At 36.2% G+C, this 22,684-nt stretch overlaps 1 protein-coding gene across 1 annotated transcript in view; it reads left to right on the top strand.

Annotated features, from left to right (window-relative positions):
- LOC127871807 (cilia- and flagella-associated protein 61-like) overlaps positions 1-16,038 on the top strand; it is a 78,981-nt gene extending 62,943 nt beyond the window's left edge. The window contains exons 23-29 of the mRNA XM_052415011.1: positions 6,986-7,109; positions 7,283-7,359; positions 11,170-11,274; positions 11,831-11,934; positions 12,665-12,755; positions 14,397-14,456; positions 14,849-16,038. Of these exons, the coding sequence (XP_052270971.1) occupies positions 6,986-7,109; positions 7,283-7,359; positions 11,170-11,274; positions 11,831-11,934; positions 12,665-12,755; positions 14,397-14,456; positions 14,849-14,989 (702 nt within the window). The 3' untranslated portion in view covers positions 14,990-16,038. The remainder of the gene's footprint in view (positions 1-6,985; positions 7,110-7,282; positions 7,360-11,169; positions 11,275-11,830; positions 11,935-12,664; positions 12,756-14,396; positions 14,457-14,848) is intronic.
- Positions 16,039-22,684: the final 6,646 nt, after the last annotated feature.

The raw sequence follows: 22,684 nt of genomic DNA, 5'->3' as shown, positions 1-22,684 counted from the left end.
GACAAAACTTTAACTGTTCAAATTAGATAACATGACAAAACTTTAACTGTTCAAATTAGATAACATGACAAAACTTTGACTGTTCAAATTAGATAGCATGACAAAACTTTGACTGTTCAAATTAGATAGCATGACAAAACTTTGACTGTTGGGAAGTTTCAAGTCATGTATAGCATGTATAGCATCTGAGCTCTGCTCTTGAAAGTTTAAGCTTAATGCCTGTTCTTTAAGTATGTCACAGATAAGCCTGTGCAGTTGGCACAGGTCTATCATAGGCAACACTTTACGTTTTTATGGATTTTTTGTTTATGGGAAATCTTTTCTAAATGGAAATGTTTAAGTGTACAGTATTTCCCTACTTAGCCAGCGCTGACAGCACAGGCTAATCTGAGATAATACACACATGCATTAAGTCCAGTTTTACCAGATTGCTGCTCATATATAAAATCGCCTGACCTTTGTACTGTTGTCATGTACCTGACCTTTGTACTGTTGTCATGTATCTGACCTTTGTACTGTTGTCATGTACCTGACCTTTGTACTGTTGTCATGTACCTGACCTTTGTACTATTGTCATGTACCTGACCTTTGTACTGTTGTCATGTACCTGGCCTTTGTACTGTTGTCAAGTACCTTACCTTTGTACTGTTGTCATGTACTCAGAGTAGAAAATGGGTTGCTAATGAGTTCTGGTCACTTTGACCAAATCATGAACACTGATCTGTAATTGTCTGTTCGCAATAAGACTTTGATTGATGTTTATCTGCCTATATGTAGGGATGGATGTCTTAGTAGTATTTATATTTCTTTCCAGGAACCTGCTTAACTGTAACCCACCCACAGTTACTTACAGGTTTTCATGTAAAATGTTAATGTATACTCTAAGGGCTAATGAATAGCTTATAAGAATAAGGGGTGGCACATCGGTTGCTAGAGATGGCTTCGTGAAGCTGCACATTTTGAGTGGTGGAAGTTCAAGGTCAAGGTCATCCTTCAAGGTCAAGGTCATCCTTCAAGGTCAAAGATAAAAATAAAATAAAAAAATATTCAAAGGGGCTTTCTCATGAAGCTGCACATTTTGAGAGGTGGAAGTTCAAGGTCAATGTCATCCTTCAAGGTCAAGGTCATCCTTTAAGGTCAAGGTCATCCTTCAAGGTCAAGGTCATCCTTCAAGGTCATCCTTCAAGGTCAAAGGTGAAAATAATAATTCAAAGCGGCGTTATCATGAAGCTGCACATTTTGAGTGGTGGAAATTCAAGGTCAAGGTCATCCTACAAGGTCATCCTTCAAGGTCAAAGGTAAAAAAAATAATTCAAAGCGGCTTTCTCATGAAGCTGCACATTTTGAGTGTGGAAGTTCAAGGTCAAGGTCATCCTTCAAGGTCAAAGGTAAAAAAAAAAAATTCAAAGCGGCGAAATAGGGGGCATTGTGTTTCTGATGAACACATCTCTTGTTTAACAATAATTTGTGCTTTTTCGTCTTTAGAAAAATCAATGCTCAATGATCATGCAGGAATAAGTTATAATTTCCAGTTTGTTTGAATTGTGATTTCATAATGATGTTTTAAGTCATCCATGTTTTTCGGCAGGAGTTTCTGACCTTATTATGTTTTGATGGGATTGCATTCGGACCATTCTATTTACTTCACTGACTAGTTAATGAAGGTTAGTGTTACCGAAGTTCAGCAGTCCAAATCATCCTTTTTATGTCCCCCACCACTATAGTGGGGGACATATTGTTTTTGCCCTGTCTGTTTGTTTGTTTGTTTGTTTGTGTGTTTGTTTGCCCAAACCTTAACATTTGCAATAACTTTTGCAATATTGAAGATAGCAACTTGATATTTGGCATGCATCTGTATCTCATGGAGCTGCACATTTTGAGTGGTGAAAGGTCAAGGTCATCCTTCAAGGTCAATGGTCAAATATATAGCTTCAAAGCAGCGCAAAAGGGACATAGTGTTTCTGACAAACACATATCTTGTTTTGTAAAAAATTTGTGGCAGAAGGTTCTAATTTGTTGGATGTAATAAAGAGGGACATGATTGGACTGTAAGAATTCATGAACAAATAACAATAACACTAAAACAATCAACTTCATGTTGGATCATATATGGTTAGTATTTATTTATTATTGTGATATTAAATTTTTAGAAAGTTAGCATGACCTGGTCCTGACCTAAATCCTTTTGTCAAAAAGAACTTAATATTCGGAATGTATTTTCTACAAAAGATTGGATTTCAAGTTAAAATATGTATGAAATAAATACCAGTAGCTGCTAAGATACAGAAGATGTATGTATTTTGTTAGAAGACTAATAGACCCTTTTTACAATAAGCCAAAATCGATAAGAGCGCGAAGTCACGTGACTCGCAGAATTCCAGAACTAGGCGGAACGTGATGCCGTTTATAATACCACGCAATGCCGCATCTAATTTCAACCCATCACGCTTTTGACGTTACGATATTGTCAACACAAGATGACATCGTCAGTAAATATCTACATCCCATTTTAGGTGTCAATACATTGTATACATTTTCTTGATTAAAGTACTTGTTTTTATTCACATGTTTGCACAAATTTTGACACTGTTAGTTTGAGCCTTTTTATCGCGGTGTTTAATCAAAGATCTATCAATGATCTTGTTTATTGGTATATCTGTTGTTTAATTGTCCCTTTGTTCAGCACAAACCCATTATCTCGTTATGATCAGATACTGTGCCGACACATACTAACAACAAGGGGTCATAAACCACTTGTTGCGGATGTCTGGTCATTTCCACATAATTTATGATACCCCCGTGTCTTCTCGTGGTAGTGGTATTGCATTGTCATTTCTTATTAAAAGTCAAATACTCAACTGTTGCTATAATTAGATGTATAAGATTTTGTCAAAATTGCCATTACATTCGTTCCTTATGTTCATTTACTAGAATAAGTAGAATAAAACAATTGGGACCGCATAAGAAGTTGATATGTTGTTCTTTGTTTAACTTATAATTATGATGGTATGCCTAAGAAAGGAATCGAAAAGGCTTTTTGTGAATAACCATCGTAGTGAAGAGTAAGACATGAAGATTTATTCTTTATTTTAGTCTCAATTACAAACAATACAATACAAACATTCAATTATATATAGACAATATGTTGGTGATATTTTGAATGATGCGACATCCAAATAATCTGTACACATATGTTGCATAACAGTTATATGATATATCATATAGAAATCTAAAAATGTCCTATGTAATATAAGAGCATTGTAGCACATGCGTGTCTGCTCATCATTGGAAACAATTACTTGAAACAGGTGATGTTTTTATTGAATGCTACGAATATATAATATTGTCGTCTGACACCGATCTGATATTGTACGCCTCGAATATGAAACACTTTGCGAAAAAAACATAATGGTATATACCATCTGTGTATTGTGTTGGTAAACAAATAATTAGCTAAAAACATATCATGATAAACATACATCAAACAATTCATAAATGGACATGTGTTTATCTAATAATGTATGCACTTATAAATAAAAATTTGCCGCGCTGCATTTCCAAAGGATATTTATGAAACAACACGAACCTGATCATATTCTCAAAGCATACATTACTAATTGCCATTGTTTCTTTTGTTCACACACGGTTGTGTTCGTGCTCATGTTTCATGAGATTGATATCACCATTACAGAAATTAAGTGGTATACCATATTGTCTCTTTTCATCGTTTACAGTTTGGCCAATACTGAATTAGTATTAGCGCAACGAAAACGAGATCAATATTACGTAACATCAATCGAGCAGCAGCTAGTCTCACTCTGTTATCTGACATTATACATGTTTGGACAGTTCAATTTCCACCACGTCCGTGTGCTTCACTTGTATATAACGATTATTCAATATTGTCATACACTATTAAATAAATTTTATTTAATGTAAAAGAAAAATAACATACAATTTAAGTAGTGTCAAGTACTTCACGTTTATAGTGCTTTGTTTTATGGTTGATTCACCGCTTACAAGTTCGACAGTTCATGAAAAATAGCGCACACCAACACACCCATACGTTTGAGAATTATAATCATATAATACTTTTTATTATGCGGCTTATATATATATATATCTTTGTTTTGAGCAATTATCGATGTTAGGTCTTCAGACCACCTTTACCGTACTCTGATGTGTTAATGGGCAGGGATCATATTTTCAGGCAACATCAATCGGTCTTGATTTAACTGGGGAAAATGTGTCCGAAAATTTATATCCGAAATCATGAAAAATTACGTTAAAATATATACAATTGATTTTGCCGTTCATGAAGGTGGTATAATAAAAGTACAAGTTAAATTTCCTTAGGCATTTTTTAAACGGTAAATACGAGTTTTCTCAATTGGTTTTATCATTTGCTATTTCATTGTTGTTTCGTGCACGGACTCTGCACGGACTCTAGATGAGTCAATGTACGCTCCGTGTTTCGTGTGCTGTTTTATCTGACTTTTTTCATCGTTGTCAATATTAATAATCTGTGCGATTTGATACCACGCATCTAAACTTCCGGTCGTGGTTATTCAACAACAAACAATAAAGTACACAAATTATTTCGATTCTAACACGATTTTTACTAGAGCTTTACACAATGTATATTATTTTTCTTGTGTACTTGTGTGAAGTTCCGCCCATAAAATAACTTTGGGCTGTTTTGTGGATCAGATTCGCGACTTTCATTCATTTATTAACTGATTATTACGATGTTGGAAAATGTATCGGCATGTTTTGTTTAGTTACAGCGCGTGCTTTCAGTGTACAAGGTCCGCCCACAATTATTTCAGAATATCCGATTTTCTTCACTGTTTATATGAAAGTTTACTGTTTCATGCATGAAATGCACAATTTCCACGAGGATTACATCAAGATTTTCATCTCCGAAGTAACTGTCAACGATTATATCGTGGACGAGTACACATTACGGACCGCTTAATTAGTGTGCTAGGTGTAAGCCATTGAAATTTCGATTGATATTGACACGGGTTATTCACGCATGACTAATAAACAACAGCGCGAATCTTCGCTGCTTGGGGTCATACTAGTCGGCTGACATGCAATAAACTGGTCCTGACCGGTTTAGAGACTGCAGCGAATCGAGATAAGAATGTAAATAGGGGGTGTTAGCATGTTCCCTGTGTAATCGATTTCATGACATGCGAATTTTAGCAAACAGAATAGGACCGACTGTAAGGGATTTTCAATCGGTCTTTCATGACCCCAATCGGTCTAGGACCGACAAAACCGAAAAAAATATGATCCCTGTTAATGGGTAATACGTATTTGTATAAAGATGAGATAAAATTTAAAAATATTATCTAATTGTTCTAGATAGTATGTAGTTGAATTATTATTATGGTTGTTATAATGTTTATTATGCCCCCCTTCGAAGAAGAGGGGGTATATTGCTTTGCTCATGTCGGTCGGTCTGTCGGTATGTCGGTCTGTCGGTCCGTCCACCAGGTGGTTGTCAGACGATAACTCAAGAACACTTGGGCCTAGGATCATGAAACTTCATAGGTACATTGATCATGACTCGCAGATGACCCCTATTGATTTTGAGGTCACTAGGTCAAAGGTCATGGTCAGGGTGACCTGAAATAGTAAAATGGTTTTTGAATGATGACTCAAGAACGCATACGCCTAGGATCATGAAACTTCATGGGTAGATTGATCATGACTTGCAGATGACCCCTATCGATTTTGAGGTCACTAGGTCAAAGGTCAAGGTCACGGTGACCCGAAATAGTAAAATGGTTTCCGGATGATAACTCAAGAATGCATACGCCTAGGATCATGAAACTTCATGGGTAGATTGATCATGACTTGCAGATGACCCCTATTGATTTTGAGGTCACTAGGTCAAAGGTCAACGTCACGGTGACCCGAAATAGTAAAATGGTTTTCGGATGATAACTCAAGAAAGCATATGCCTAGGATCATGAAACTTCACAGGTAGATTGATTATGACTTGCAGATGACCCCTATTGATTTTGAAGTCACAAGGTCAAAGGTCAAGGTCACGGTGACCCGAAATAGTAAAATGATTTTCGGATGATAACTCAAGAATGCTTTTGCCTAGGATCATGAATCTTCATAGGTACATTGATCGTGACTCACAGATGACCCCTATTGATTTTCAGGTCACTAGGTCAAAGGTCAAGGTCACAGTGACAAAAAACGTATTCACACAATGGCTGCCACTACAACGGACAGCCCATATGGGGGGCATGCATGTTTTACAAAAAGCCCTTGTTAATGAAGTATTTATCAATTTATTGACTTAACACATACTGTAATAATGTTATAACCGTCCCGAATGTAAAACATAAAGTCAACTGCTCGATATTCTCCACCATTCGCATAACATAGGAAAAGAAAGTTGTCACGTTCCGCCTCGTTCTGAGATTCGACTCGTCACGTCATATCTAAAAATAGCAACAGTGTTCGTATTGTGAAACTGGTCTATTGCGATAATGCAAGGTGATCTATGTGCTGGAGTTAATGGCCCTATTTGTTTGCAGAATGTAGTTTAATGCATGTTCATAAAGTGTAGTACCAGATTAGGCTGTGTAGTCCACACAAGCTTTTCATGGATGAGACTTTCACCTAGACTAGATTTTTGGTATGAAAAGACATCCTTAAATCAAATAATTCTATAAAAGCTGAATGTATTAATCTTGTTGAAAACAACCTCTCTTACTTGCATATAAGAATTGGTACTGCTAGGCTTAAACAGTTGCATGCAATCAAAGTTTCCCAATTAGAATGTAGGATAAAAAATGTATATATAAAGATTACATTACAATTAAACAAGTAACAAGCTAAGTTTAATTTTTAAAGACATAATTCCAAAGATGAGTCACATGGTAATACCAGTATTTGTGAAAAAAACAAACAAAACAACACAATTAAGACCACTAACTTGTATGTTTGCTTGCAGTTGGCCACAGAGATGCTGCGCCTATTTGACCCTACTTTGGACCAGCAGTCCGGTCCTCAGGAGGAGCAGTTGAACCTGATACCCATCTACCGGAACCCCAAAATACAGGGGGCCCTGCTGCCAGGTAGTGTGCTCTCACTTGGGTTTGATCTCAACTGGACTTGGTCTATTATATTTTGCAAATTAACAACAAAGCATTTACTTATTTTGGAGCGCCAAGGGGATATCATACAAAAAATCTAGATACTGACAGCCTTATATTTAATTGATGGAAATTGTTTTTTGTTTTTTTTGCAGGTAATTTCCGCTACTTGAATGTCAAGAAACCTGGACTGGATAAACCCCTGGTGGAGCAGAGGGCACAGGTAGACTATGTAAGTCACCCCTACCCCCTCTCCTAAACTGATGCAGTCATTCCTGTCAAACAAATCATTAACTTGATACTTGTGAACTCTATTGGCATAAATAAAGTGCCTTAAGTCAATAAGTGTTTCGTGTATTTGGATTTGGTTTTGTTTGTGCACATACTTTTTGATTGATTTAACTCAATTTAATATACTGTAAAACCATTATTATTCGTCAGACATTAATTTTCGTCTTTTTCGTCCTTCGACCGATGGACGAATTCAAGATCCTAACGAACAATCATGTCACATATTTGAAACAAATAAGACTGAATTACCGTAGACATGAGGCATTTAAATCCAGCGTAATCCACGCATATACACAGGGCTCGAAATTAACTCTCGCACACTCGCAAAATGCGAGTAAAAAAGATTGCAAGGTAAGTTATAAGCCAAGAGTATTTTTTGCAAGTAAAGAAATGGTGAAAAAAAACGAGTTATATTGCTAAATGCGTTCGACGGCGTGAACGCTAAACCGTAGGTCACTTTTTTTAACGTCCGAATACCCATATGTGGAAGCGCGCACCTTGTTTGTAGACTGGTATACTTATGGTACAGATACCCGGATGGTATTGATACAAAGAACATGAAACAGTCGACTATTCACACTCAAGTTAAATCCTGTTTTGACACAAAGGGGTGTACATTATACAGTATACTGACAACTGACATTTCCTGTAAAACGCGAATGCAATAAGGCTGTATCGAATGCGTCGACTTCGTTTAGGTAGAATAGTGTTGATTAGCGCTAAGTGTTAACAAATTTATTACCCATTGTGTGTATTGTGTTTTTCAGGGGTGTTGCAGATTATACAGCCAACGCGCGGCGAATCCGGATTAAAGACAATACTATTAAACGCAATTAAAACATGACGATGTGTGCGCTTTTATTACAAATTAATAAAGAACATATTGATTTGTGTTTTGTTTTAACTGCATCTACTATTTTTGTACATATACATAAAAACCCGTACCTTTGTGGGTTTTTTTATAACTCGTTAACGGTTATTCAGTCCCACTTATCCGCTAATCATAACAAAGAACGTGTCAATGACATAAAATAATAAGTGACAGTTACTATCACCTGAAATAACAGACTTGTTAATTGGCATATGCCAAACAAGGCCCACCTCCTGCAAGTGACTACCAAGTGTCACCCCTCTTTCCCCAGCACGATTTTTTCGCAACCGTGTATTACATGTATTACAAACATTACAAACAAATCGGACGCTTTTATTTTTCAAAACCAGAAATGGACGAATTTAAGTGCTGACGAAATAGTCATTTTTTTAAAAAGGACGAAATTTCGTGCTGACGAAAATAAATGGTTTCACAGTAATATGCATAGAAGTCCATGTCATAATAATGCTTAGATGCTAACTGTGTTACTTAGCCCCAATCTGCTGTTACCCTTTACCACTCTGATACACACTTTGGTCTCTTAGAAAATCAATTCAAATTATAGATCTTTTATTTACATGATTCAAGTTATAAAGGCTTTATTGTCTGCCCTGAGATATTGATGAGCAGCAAACAGCATTAAACCTAAACAGCCTCAGAGTTGCCTGCAAGCTTTTCTGGTTTATTGCTGGTTTCATGTAGCCATTTACATTTTGCTTACAAGTGGGATATGGTTAATACACCATACTTGCATTCTGATCTCCTTAAAGACAGTCACTGGAAACTGTCTCAAGGCAATTAACTGTGTATGAATTAACGAGAAACACGAGTAGTCTACCTTGACATTTCATACCGTTTAAGCATTTGTGTTCAGGCACTTAATAATTCAAACTCTTTCTTGTTAAACTGGTTCTACTCATTGATATGTTTCAAGCAATTACAATGAGTGACACTTGTCAACCAAATTTGAAAGTGTTAATGATACCTTTGAAAATGTTTTTGATATCAATCATTGTATTATGCCCCCCTTCGAAGTCACTGTCACAGTAAGAGTGAAAATTGTTTCTGATCAATAACTTGTGAACGGATTGATCAATTGGCTTGATACTTCCCATGTGCATTTGAGTTGGACAGTAGATGGCACCTATTGAAATTTGGGTCACTAGGTCAAAGGAAAAGGTTACTGTCACAATAAGTGAATATCATTTCTGATCAATAACTCGTCAACTGATTCACCAATTGCCTTGAAACTTCCCATGTGCATAAGCATTTTCCAGAAGATGACCCATATTGAAATTAGGTCACTAGGTCAAAAGTCATGGTCACTGTCACAATAAGAGTGGAAATGATTTCCGATCAATAATTTGTCAATGAATTGACCGATTGGCTTGATACTTCACATGTATATTGGTCAGGGACAGTAGATGACCTCTAGTTATAATACTACAGTAGATTTCACTTAATTGAATAGCCCATTTGTCACATCCGAATATTCAATTATAAGGAGTATTCAATTATACAAAATCAGTTTATTTACAAAGTTATCACTGTTCATCCGAATTACCGATGGTGTTTGTAAATACGCTTCTACAACAGCCGTTTTTTATTCATTATATGGTGCATTGACAATAATCCACTAATAATATTCACTCACCGGTTACATTACATACTACATTGTGTACATTGGCACTGACGAGTGTACTGACGAGAAACACGTACAAACGATTTAAAATATATTTTGTTGTTCTTGTTTATAAATGGATACATGCACATTATAATCATTCAGCTATTCAATTAACCGAATTACGCCATATTTTCTATCAGAATATGTGGAATATTTACAACGGGAAGAGATGCAAATGGTTTGGTGTTTTCAATTTCTATTCAATTAACCAAATTATTTGATTATCCGATATTCAATTAAGAGGAATCTACTGTATAATATTCACAATCCATTTACTATAACGATGATTTAACAAAAGTGCATAATTCTGTGTCAACTAAAAACTTATTTAAGTGGCTAAGTCACACTAATATGCTAAGATTTACTCCTATAGTCGGTTTTGTTGCAAAAAATCCTGTGTTAAGGCCCTGTTTAGGATGGCATTGGTCTCCAACCGGGGAGCTCTTGTTAATCAACATTTTGTAGGTTTTGCCAAACTGGATCAGTAGTACCAGAATCAGTCAAATCTGGTATAACTACATTTCAATGGGGGAAGAAAAGAAAACTGATTTGTGCTATCAATATGTGATGTGTAAGGTTAAGGTTTTGTTTGTCAGTTGTTTTTTCGCCAGCTCAGTTTTTTTACCGGGCATGTGGTGTTACTAAATTTTGGGGCATTTGAATATAATTCACAGCTGAGTTATGAATAGTATCACTTTCTCTGATGCAATATTTGAAAATAAGTGTAAAGCTTCTCACTTGAGAGTAGGGTTTAGAACATTTTTTAAACATAAAGACCCATATCTGAACTAATGTCATATTAATTTTGGACATTACTGGGTGTATGAAGAGTGTGCAAGATACATAAAGATTGAATGAATATGGATAAATACTTGATTGATTTAAAAAAGAATTATATTCTCTTTATAGAAAATGATTAAATATAATACGTTCTAATTGATTTACTTGTTGCATGCGCACTTACTAACCATGCTGCATGAATTTATTCTTTAAGAAAGAAAGATTTATCATTCCTGGGAAGTATCAGTAATGCATCATGTCATAGTGTAATATAGACCACTATTATCATTGGGCAATTAATCAGACTTTGGTAATTAATTCCTATATTATTGTATCCCTGATATTCTATGTTTTAATGCAAGAGAGTGTAGTTAATGTGCTTATGATTACCGGTATTCATATCTGTGTGACCCCAGGGGCAGGAGCTGGTGACGGGGTCCCCCAAAGGAGATCTCGAGTACTTCCGTCTCCATGTCAACCAGTATCACACTGTGGAAACCATCACATGCCTTTCTAAACAGGTACAATACGTTGGATGGTATCAGGAAAATCTTCGGAGCTATTGTCAGCATATGCTGTACATAGTGTGGAATTATGGTGGCCTAATTTGCTTGATCATCACCACAAACGGCCCAAAAGTGCACCACTAATTGCAAAACTGTTTCATTCATGTGTAGTTACTTTTTTGTATACATAAAATTATATTATTGGTCTGTTCAAGAAATAAAACATTAAATCCTGGTGTTAAAGAATTAACTATTATATTAAGGTTTTCTATTTGAACCCATTTATGCCTAGTGTCTAGAAAAAAGGCCTTGGTAAACAGCGTAGACCCAGTTGAGATGCCGCATGATGCAGCGTCTCATCAGGGTCTGCGCTGTTTGCTTAAAGTAATTTCTGTAAGAAATATTATAAATATAGAAATAAATATACTAGACATACCTAATTTTGGAAATAAATTGATCCAATTTAGAAGGATGGGGATAGTCCACTAGGCATAAATGGGTAAAACAAACACACACACATAGCCCCTTTAAAAAAAACAAAAAACCAATCATTATGTTTATTGCATTTCAGGACTTTCCGACTAGTAACCTGATATGCCTGTTTGGTCTCCATGAAAGATGCATGAACAATATCACCTCACGGTTAAAAGAAGGACTTATCAAGGACTTATACAAGTAAGTCAAAGTAGAGCACTCATTTGATTGGTTAACCGTTTTGAATAAAAAGTTGCAAATTAAGGAACAAATTAGCAAGTCTATGTATTGGTAAATTTTTAGTAACAATTACTTGGGCTTAGTAAAAGAATAATTGAAACTGAGACAAATACTGGACTTGAAGACACCTGGAAACAAACTATAAATTGCAGTTTACAAAAATGTATATTTAGTTTATAGCAGTAAGTAGCTACAACAGTAAGAATTCAAGCCAGAAAGTATGCTTATTGAAATAACAAGTGACTGGGCCTATGATCATGAACCTTCTTTGTCTCCTGCCGAGTCTCAACTTTAAAAACGATATAAACAAATTGTTACTTCAGATTGCTAAATTTCAATTGCTACATGTATATGTTTTAAAATGTAACATTGACTATAAGACTGTTCATATCATGTCTAATATTTTTACACAAAATACACAAAATATAGATGACGTTTGTTGATTTCAGTTCAAAATCTCAAAGGTTGGGGGTTCAAAAATATAAAACATACTTTTAATAATGAGTTGTGGAGCCAAAGAATAGTACCAAAAAAACTTGACATGCACCAATCCAAATTGAAATGATACAATTATTACACTTCGAAGCTTTAAGGTGAAATAACTCAGTTGTCATTCTCTGGTCTTCTTCACATATTCATTCATGGCGTAAAAACATACCAAGATTGATGTTGTTTGTTTTATGTTGTGTAGATACTTCAATGAGACATGGGCCCTAGCACTCTACCACGACAGGTTTGCAGACTTCAGAGAGGAATTGCGAGAGCTGCTCATAACCCGGCCGGTATGATTTTTATTAACCATTTACCCTTTAGATACGTATTTTAACACATTTGTAGTCACTTAGATAGTTAAATTTAATAAAGACCTTTCTTGCTAGATTCAAGTTTGAATAGCTTCACTTCCAACCCAATGATACTGATGAGCAGCAAACAGCATAAAAACTTACTCACAGGCTGTTCTGGTTTTATGCTGTTTGCACATAGCCATTTCCACTTTGCTTTTCAGTACGAAAAGGTTAATAATTAAGACCTTGGATGTGGGAACATCATTCTGCAACTCACTGCAAAATATTGAAAAACTCATGTTTTGTTTGATTCACAGGTAAATTAACGCAGAACATTTTCACTGTTATGGTCTCCAGAAATTATAAATAACTTAAGACCACGGGGATTAGGTGCACATATAGTAAGGGAGTAGCACAATGACTTTGAAAAATTTGCCAAAAAACACACAAGTACCCCCAAATGTGTGTCTTATGTTAAGTTTAATTACAATTTGTGAAATATTTACAAAATATAAACTTGACTTTGCATGTTTTTGCAATTAGACATAGTTGCACAAAAAAGCTGCTATTTTGAAAATTTGAGTCACCAATTCAAAGCAGGAAATGTTTATAAAAAAGTCAATGTTCCCAGCCATTATAGCAAACTAAAATAATTAATGGTCAGAGAAGTTGGTTAAATGAAGAAAGAATGTTAAATTTGACCTACTACTTTTCTTCATCTGCAAATGTGAATGTCATCAGAACACTGTCTTTTATCTGTTAACCACGGAGGAAATTTACCTGTTAATTAGTGTTATGACTTATATAGGGGAAGTCACTCCAACACTTCTGCTTTTAACACTCAAATACTCAACTTTCCATTTTAATTTCATTGATACATCCCAAACTGAACATGCAGATGAGAAATAGATAATTCAATGTCAACATATATGCAAAACATTGCGTACATCTACATATAGAAATTCTGGGGACTGCTTAACAGTAAACTATATAATAACCACCATAGGCCTTACATTTAAAAAGGGTAATTGTGTGGGACATTGTGATGGTGGACATTGTGGTGGACATTTTTTCCCCTTAACATTTATAAAGCTGATTGGTGCAATCTCTTTTTATGCCCCTGAAGGAGGGCATATAGTGATCGGACTGTCCGTCCGTCTGTCCATCACACTTTGCGTTTAATTTTGACCCCTGTAACCTTGACCTTGAACTTTGGGTCCGCGTTTTGGTTTCAAATCTGTGTTTAGGTTTCGAAAAAAGCTCATAACTTCTATCAAGCGTTTATAGGGGGCATAAGTCATCCTATGGTGACAGCTCTTGTTTCTTGATAGACTTAAATATTTTCAAGATAAAATGTTTCAAGAGACCCATAAATGTGCAAGACTCATCTGACACAAATTGAAAATGTACCACAACTTCCAAGATTTGGCTCAATACTTCATCTTTTGTGGACATAATATTTACAAGTTTTAGAAATGGCGCAGTGTGCATCTGATACCAATCTGATTGTCTCACAGAATGTTGAAAGCCATCAGCCTAGGTATGCGTCTCCTGAGCAAGTTGTGTGAAAACTGCTTTTTGTGTGATTTTAAATGTGATTGATTGATTGTTAGAAATGAATGATAATATGTCCTTCAGATGGATGGTTCTGAGTCCCTTGAAGAGAAAGTGCGCACCTTGGTGGATCCAGAGATGCCGGTATGTATCATATGTGATGTAGGATGGGAGAAACTTTCTCAGGTGCAATTTTAAGATACAGTGATTTAATGTCATTCTTCTGATTGTCATTTCGTACAAAAAAGATGAATGATTAACAGATAATCTTTTATTGCTGAGTAATAATTAACTGTGAATGTGTTTGTGTTTGGTTGCTTCAATAATTAAATCTTAACATATACTGAGCATTAAAAAAAGCTCGGACTGATTTAATGTGGGTCTCATTAAGCAGTTATGCTGGAGATGAAATAATGAAATACATTATTGCCCATTGTGGTATGTCTTTATAACGGTTAATATCCACATACAATTCCTGTCTGGTTACTATTGCGATGTTGTTGTTGTTGTTCACACACCCACTTCCTGTTTCCCAGCTGAGTGAGAAGCAGCGTGGGGAGCTGGAGCAGCTGTACGGAGAGACGGGCGCCAAGAGGGCGGTGGAGGCTCGCCTACTCAACTTCCTGTCCTACAATTACTACCATCTGCCCATGTACGCTAAGCCAGGAATGGTGTAGGGGAGACCTGCGGGAGTGGAAAGATTTTGGTTGGAAGTTTTTCCTGATAAAAATATTCTACGAAGACAGATCTATTTCTGATATTGTTATTATATATTATGAAATGAACATATTCTCAGAATCGGTCTTTTTTTTACAAATTTGAACACATGAACATGGTTGGAATATTTGTTGATAAGTGTACTACTGTATTTGTGAAATTGTTATATCCTATGTTATTATTCTATTTTCAGAATCTTTTTCTGTGATTTTTGTTATTAACATTAAAATGTTTGGAATATTTTGTGATATGTTCTTGTGAAATCTGTGATATATTAGGTAAACATATTTGGAAGATTTTGCTATGAATTCATTCAAGGTGGACAATATTTACAGTGTTTTAGATACTGGTGTTACTTATTAAAATAAGATGTTTTCCGTTACTTTGATTTTATTACATGCATTGCATTGAATATCATTTTATCAGAAACCAACATGAACATTTTGATCAGTTGTTATTTAGTTTGATGGTGGTGTAGCATTTTCTCTTTCTTGAATGTATCTGGTTTGCAACTGAACAAAAAATCAACATTGCATTACTGGTACATCACTTTGTACAATTGTTTTGTGTGTTCTGATTTTTGACACAACTATCACTGCTTATTTTTAAGGTGGTATGATACAAATTTATAATTTTATTACAAAATTCTTACTTGCTGAGTGCGCTATTCTTGTTCATATGGACTAATGACTGGATTCATGCATACATAGGGACATATATTGTAAAAGTTACTACAATGATTGTAAGTAATACTTGAAAAGTGAATGCCTAAACAATTGACTGTATCGAGTTGTTTAATGTACTACTATTCGTTTTAATAACAATTCCCAATACATGTACTAGACATGTCTCATTTCCAAATTGCTTAAAAGGTGAGATTAAGAGATCCTATTCAACACACATAGTTACATTCAGATCTTCACTTCAGCTATTCTGTTGTAATTTCGGTATATAGTATTGTGAAAAGTTTAACATATTTATTCTTATTCAATAAAACTGATTATTTCAAGATGCCTTTGTATTTCCTTGTGTTACTTTAATTGATTAGCAGAAAATGTAGGCTCAGAATCTGTGTGTCTAGTTATAACTCCTGAACTGGTTTTCCTCACTGGTCCAGGATCTGGTTACAGTGTGACTTGTTTTACAAATGATTTTAACAAGAGTTTTGCCACAAACAAGACTTATACCATCACATCACATTGTCACACTCACAGGCGAAGGAGAAATGTAGAACCCTACATCACATTGTCACACTCACAGGCGATGGAGAAATGTAGAACCCTACATCACATTGTCACACTCACAGGTGAAGGAGAAATGTAGAACCCTACATCACATTGTCACACTCACAGGTGAAGGAGAAATGTAGAACCCTACATCACATTGTCACACTCACAGGCGAAGGAGAAATGTAGAACCCTACATCACATTGTCACACTCACAGGTGAAGGAGAAATGTAGAACCCTACATCACATTGTCACACTCACAGGTGAAGGAGAAATGTAGAACCCTACATCACATTGTCACACTCACAGGTGAAGGAGAAATGTAGAACCCTACATCACATTGTCACACTCACAGGCGAAGGAGAAATGTAGAACCCTACATCACATTGTCACACTCACAGGTGAAGGAGAAATGTAGAACCCTACATCACATTGTCACACTCACAGGTGAAGGAGAAATGTAGAACCCTACATCACATTGTCACACTCACAGGTGAAGGAGAAATGTAGAACCCTACATCACATTGTCACACTCACAGGCGAAGGAGAAATGTAGAACCCTACATCACATTGTCACACTCACAGGTGAAGGAGAAATGTAGAACCCTACATCACATTGTCACACTCACAGGGGAAGGAGAAATGTAGAACCCTACATCACATTGTCACACTCACAGGTGAAGGAGAAATGTAGAACCCTACATCACATTGTCACACTCACAGGTGAAGGAGAAATGTAGAACCCTACATCACATTGTCACACTCACAGGCGAAGGAGAAATGTAGAACCCTACATCACATTGTCACACTCACAGGCGAAGGAGAAATGTAGAACCCTACATCACATTGTCACACTCACAGGTGAAGGAGAAATGTAGAACCCTACATCACATTGTCACACTCACAGGTGAAGGAGAAATGTAGAACCCTACATCACATTGTCACACTCACAGGCAAAGGAGAAATGTAGAACCCTACATCACATTGTCACACTCACAGGCGAAGGAGAAATGTAGAACCCTACATCACATTGTCACACTCACAGGCGAAGGAGAAATGTAGAACCCTACATCACATTGTCACACTCACAGGCGAAGGAGAAATGTAGAACCCTACATCACATTGTCACATTCACAGGCGAAGGAGAAATGTAGAACCCTACATCACATTGTCACACTCACAGGCGAAGGAGATATGGAGAACCCACATCACATTGTCACACTCACAGGCGATGGAGAAATGTAGAACCCTACATCACATTGTCACACTCACAGGTGAAGGAGAAATGTAGAACCCTACATCACATTGTCACACTCACAGGGGAAGGAGAAATGTAGAACCCTACATCACATTGTCACACTCACAGGTGAAGGAGAAATGTAGAACCCTACATCACATTGTCACACTCACAGGTGAAGGAGAAATGTAGAACCCTACATCACATTGTCACACTCACAGGCGAAGGAGAAATGTAGAACCCTACATCACATTGTCACACTCACAGGCGAAGGAGAAATGTAGAACCCTACATCACATTGTCACACTCACAGGTGAAGGAGAAATGTAGAACCCTACATCACATTGTCACACTCACAGGTGAAGGAGAAATGTAGAACCCTACATCACATTGTCACACTCACAGGCAAAGGAGAAATGTAGAACCCTACATCACATTGTCACACTCACAGGCGAAGGAGAAATGTAGAACCCTACATCACATTGTCACACTCACAGGCGAAGGAGAAATGTAGAACCCTACATCACATTGTCACACTCACAGGCGAAGGAGAAATGTAGAACCCTACATCACATTGTCACACTCACAGGCGAAGGAGAAATGTAGAACCCTACATCACATTGTCACACTCACAGGCGAAGGAGATATGGAGAACCCACATCACATTGTCACACTCACAGGTGAAGGAGAAATGTAGAACCCTACATCACATTGTCACACTCACAGGTGAAGGAGAAATGTAGAAGTTTGCTCCACAAGCTTGAAACATTTTATGTGGCAACTATGGTCTTCCACATCCATACTCCATGTTGACGAACTATTTCAATTGATGAATGTGGAAGTATATAGCTCAATAAACTCAACACTTATGGGGACAAACCAACCAACTGAAACAGGGACTGCAGTGGTACCATTGTCATTGATGGATACTCATCGTGAAATATATAAAACAATAATGAGATAATTTCAGAAGTATTAAAATGATGAAATATCACCAGAACCAATATTGTTCCATAACTCTGATGCAAGTAATTAAATACTCTAGCTCTAAGCCAAGTAATTGAATGCTCTAGCTCTAAGCCAATTAATTAATACTCTGCCTCTAAACCAATAAATTGAATGAAATAGCTCTAAGCCAAGTAATTGAATTATCTGGCTCTAAGCCAAGTTCTTGAATGCTGTGACTCTAAGCCAAGTAATTGAATGCTCTGACTCTAAGCCAATTAATTAATACTCTGCCTCTAAGCCAATAAATTGAATGATATAGCTCTAAGCCAAGTAATTGAATTATCTGGCTCTAAGCCAAGTTCTTGAATGCTGTGACTCTAAGCCAAGTAATTGAATGCTCTGACTCTAAGCCAATTAATTTAATACTCTAGCTCTAAGCCAAGTAACTGAATGCTGTGGCTCTAAGCCAAGTAATTGAATAATCTGACTCTAAGCCAAGTAATTGAATTATCTGGCTCTAAGCCAAGTAATTAAATGCTCAGGCCCTAAGCCAAGTAATTGAATGCTCTGGCTCTTAACCAAGTAATTGAATATTCTGGCTCTTAGCCAAGTAATTGAATGCTCTGGCTCTAAGCCAAGTAATTAAATGCCAAGTAACTGAATTCTCTGGCTCTAAGCCAAGTAATTGAATACTCTGGCTCTAAACCAAATAATTGAACTCTAGCTCTAAGCCAAGTAATGGAAAACTATGGCTCTAAGCCAAGTGATTGAATACTCTGGCTCTAATTGAATGCTATGGTAGTATCCCAATCTCATCACAACAATCATACCTCAAACCAAATTTCATAGAAGAGCTTCAGTTGTCAAGAAAAAGCACGCAAAAAATGGCACAAAAAGCACCAACTGCATTATTTTTAGCAGACCTCTGTCTTATGGTAATACTTGTGTCAGAACTCCGGCCTAACGTGTTTGATCCTCTGCTAACTCGTTCTTTTCCAATGAACATTTAACCGAAAGGCAGTGTACTAAGACCTTCAACCCTGGCACTGAAGGGGCACATGATGTCTCCTGTGTCTTTCATAATCCTGCAACACCCAATAAACAATTCATCTGGGACCAATGGCCATATGAAATAATTCTGGTATACTTTGAATTTTACTCCTTAAACTAGGTATTTTCCCAAACAAAGTATTGAAATAAAAATATACCATTACAATTTTCTTTTATTCCAAAACTTGAATTGAAGTAGAAAATCAAGTACTTTTTTCTGAACCGTAAATCATACCTTCATAACGTCTATTGTATTTTATGAAGCGGTGTAATTATTATCTATTGTATTCTTTGGCACCGTGTTATTGTTATCTATAATTTTCTATGGACCAGTGCAATCTATCATAAAGCTGCACATAATTATGATTATAAGTCTTTCCATGCAAAGGAACAGTGGAGAAAAAACAAATGATGACTTTGCGTGTCTGAAAGAAATTCTCTAGCCGAGATGAGTCCACATCAAACATCAATGTGCATGCAGTGAAGACAGTGCACATGGTATTTCAGTATAAAACTGAAAGGGAATGAGATCAACTGTATTGATGATTGATTTGTATCAAAAAAGGAAGCTTATTGTTTGGTATAAAAGGATAGCTTGAGAGCGTAATATGTTATTAGTGGAAAAAGTAAAATCGCCACAATGGACATTAAGCACCTGTTTGCATAGATGATTCATGTAAAAGTAATCAATAATTGTTCCTTGGTAGAAGTATTCCTTAGCAGTTTTGAAAAATGAGTAATGAAACAAGGGCTGTTTGTAAAACATGCATGTCAGTTGTAGTGGCAGCCATTGTGTGGATACATTTTATGTCACTGTGACCTTGACCTTTGACCTAGTGACCTGAAAATCAATAGGGGTCATCTGCCAATCATGATCAATGAACCTATGAAGTTTCATGATCCTAGGCGTAAGCATTCTTGAGTTATTATCCGGAAACCATGTAACTATTTCGAGTCACTGTGACCTTGACCTTTGACCTAGTGACCTGAAAATCAATAGGGGTCATCTGCCAGTCATGAATAATGTTCCTATGAAGTTTCATGATCCTAGGCCTAATTATTCTTGAGTTATCATCCTGAAACCATTTTACTGTTTCGAGTCACTGTGACCTTGACCTTTGACCTAGTGACCTAAAAATCTATAGGGGTCATCTGCCAGTCATGATCAATGTACCTATGCCGTTTCATGATCCTAGGCCTAAGCGTTGTTGAGTTATCATCCGGAAACCATTTTACTATTTTTAGTCACTGTGACCTTGACCTTTGACCAAGTGACCTGAAATCAATAGAGGTCATCCGCCAGTCATGATCTATGTACCTATGAAGTTTCATAATCTTGGGCCAAAGCGTTCTTGAGTAATCATCTGGAAACCATCTGGTGGACGGACCGATGGACCGACCGACATGTGCAAAACAATATACCCCCTCTTCTTCGAAGGGGGGCATAATTAAGTTTGGATAAAATAAAATCCACCTTACATCATTGCTTGGTAACAAATGGATACTTATAAATATTAAAGATTGGTTAATAACAAGCACCTTTATATTTTGGCATTTTTTGTTTCAAATAGTTGGTGTTCCAAAGTGTTTATTAAAAAAAAATATTGAGTTTATTTTTTTATGACATTTAACACAATGAAATAAAGGAAATACACCAATCAAACTTGCCAGACAAGAGTGTTTATTCTTAATGGCCAATGGACAACTGGAATTGCACACTTTGACCTACAGATCTCAAAATCAAGTGTATTAATGTTCTCATAAAGACCAATCACCATGTGACATAACATGCCAATATGAAATCTTTATGAATAAGTACTTCCCAAGAGACTGGGCAGAAACTAATTTTTATAAAGAGGCTTCTGTGACCTTTACCTATGAACTCAAACTTAACCAAAAAAACAATATGGGTCCTGTCTTTATAAACACCGATCACAATGCAAAATATGAAATCTCTACAACAAATAACTCTTTCCCAATTAGAAGCTAAGTGAAATTGGCTGTGTGCAAACAGCATAAAACCAGAACAGTCTGCAAGTAACTCGCAGTCTGTTCAGGTTTTATGCTGTTTGCTGCTATCTGAGGGTTTCAACTGAAACGTTTAAAACTTGGACCAAGTAAGAAAGGCCTTTAATTAAATGTAACTTTCTAAGGGACTACAAATGTGTCAAAATATGTATCCAAGTGGTAAAGAATTAAGCTATTGAATGGAAACCAATTTATTTCTAAGTGATCTCTAGGGACCTTGACCTTTGGTTCAGAATATATTGGCGTCTTGTCTTAATCACAACCATTTACCAGAATGAAAGCTCATTGATGAAAGGTTATGTAAATATTGAACCGAAACTCAGTAAGAGAGCAGACCTACGAACAAATGGATTGACATATGAACAGTAAAAAAACAATATGACTCCTCCAATCAAACTCTATCTATGGAAGTCATTTATTTATAACATGTTTGTTAAGAAAAAGAATGCTGAATTTCCAAATGCAACAGAAACTGTAAGATATTTGGCCCAACAACCTTTCAAAACTTCCTGGACCAAAATTATTTTTCCGAACGAATGTCCTTAAATGTGTAAGCACATACAGGTAAACTGACTAACTCGGGCCCATAGTCACCATCTTTTACAGTACATGTTGTTTAACATAACTTGACATCATACCTCCATCGGACAATATGAATAATAAAAACAAAATAAGTTATTTTTTACTTTTAAGGGTAAGGTTACACACATGCATTTAATAATATGCTTGCTGTTTGTCTGTTACTACTCTATTATATGACTTAAATTTAATGTTATTAAGGTTTATGTGGACTGCATACTTTTCACAACGCTAGAGTGTTTTTTATTGGGCATGTTTTAAGATTAAAATTGTTAATGATTACATGGGCTGATGACTACAAACTGTTAAAACTTTTGGATGTATTAAGAACATTAACAAGTTTCAGAATATTAGAACATGAAAAACAAGAGATGTGTTTGTCAGAAACACAATGCCCCCTATTGAGCCGCTTTGAAATACAATTTCAATATATCATTTGGCAGGTTTAGAAATTATCTTCCTTTAAAAGCTTATTACTTCCCTTGGATTGTATTTTATGACTTTTGACCTTGAACGATTACCTTGACCTTTCACCACTCAAAATGTGGAGCTTCATGAGATACACATGCATGCCAAATATCAAGTT

The sequence above is a fragment of the Dreissena polymorpha genome, chromosome 3 (genome assembly GCF_020536995.1).
Source record: "Dreissena polymorpha isolate Duluth1 chromosome 3, UMN_Dpol_1.0, whole genome shotgun sequence".
NCBI classification, from domain to species: Eukaryota; Metazoa; Mollusca; class Bivalvia; order Myida; family Dreissenidae; genus Dreissena; species Dreissena polymorpha.
The sequence above is the reverse complement of the archived record's forward strand: the minus strand, read 5'-3'. Positions and strand labels throughout refer to the sequence as shown.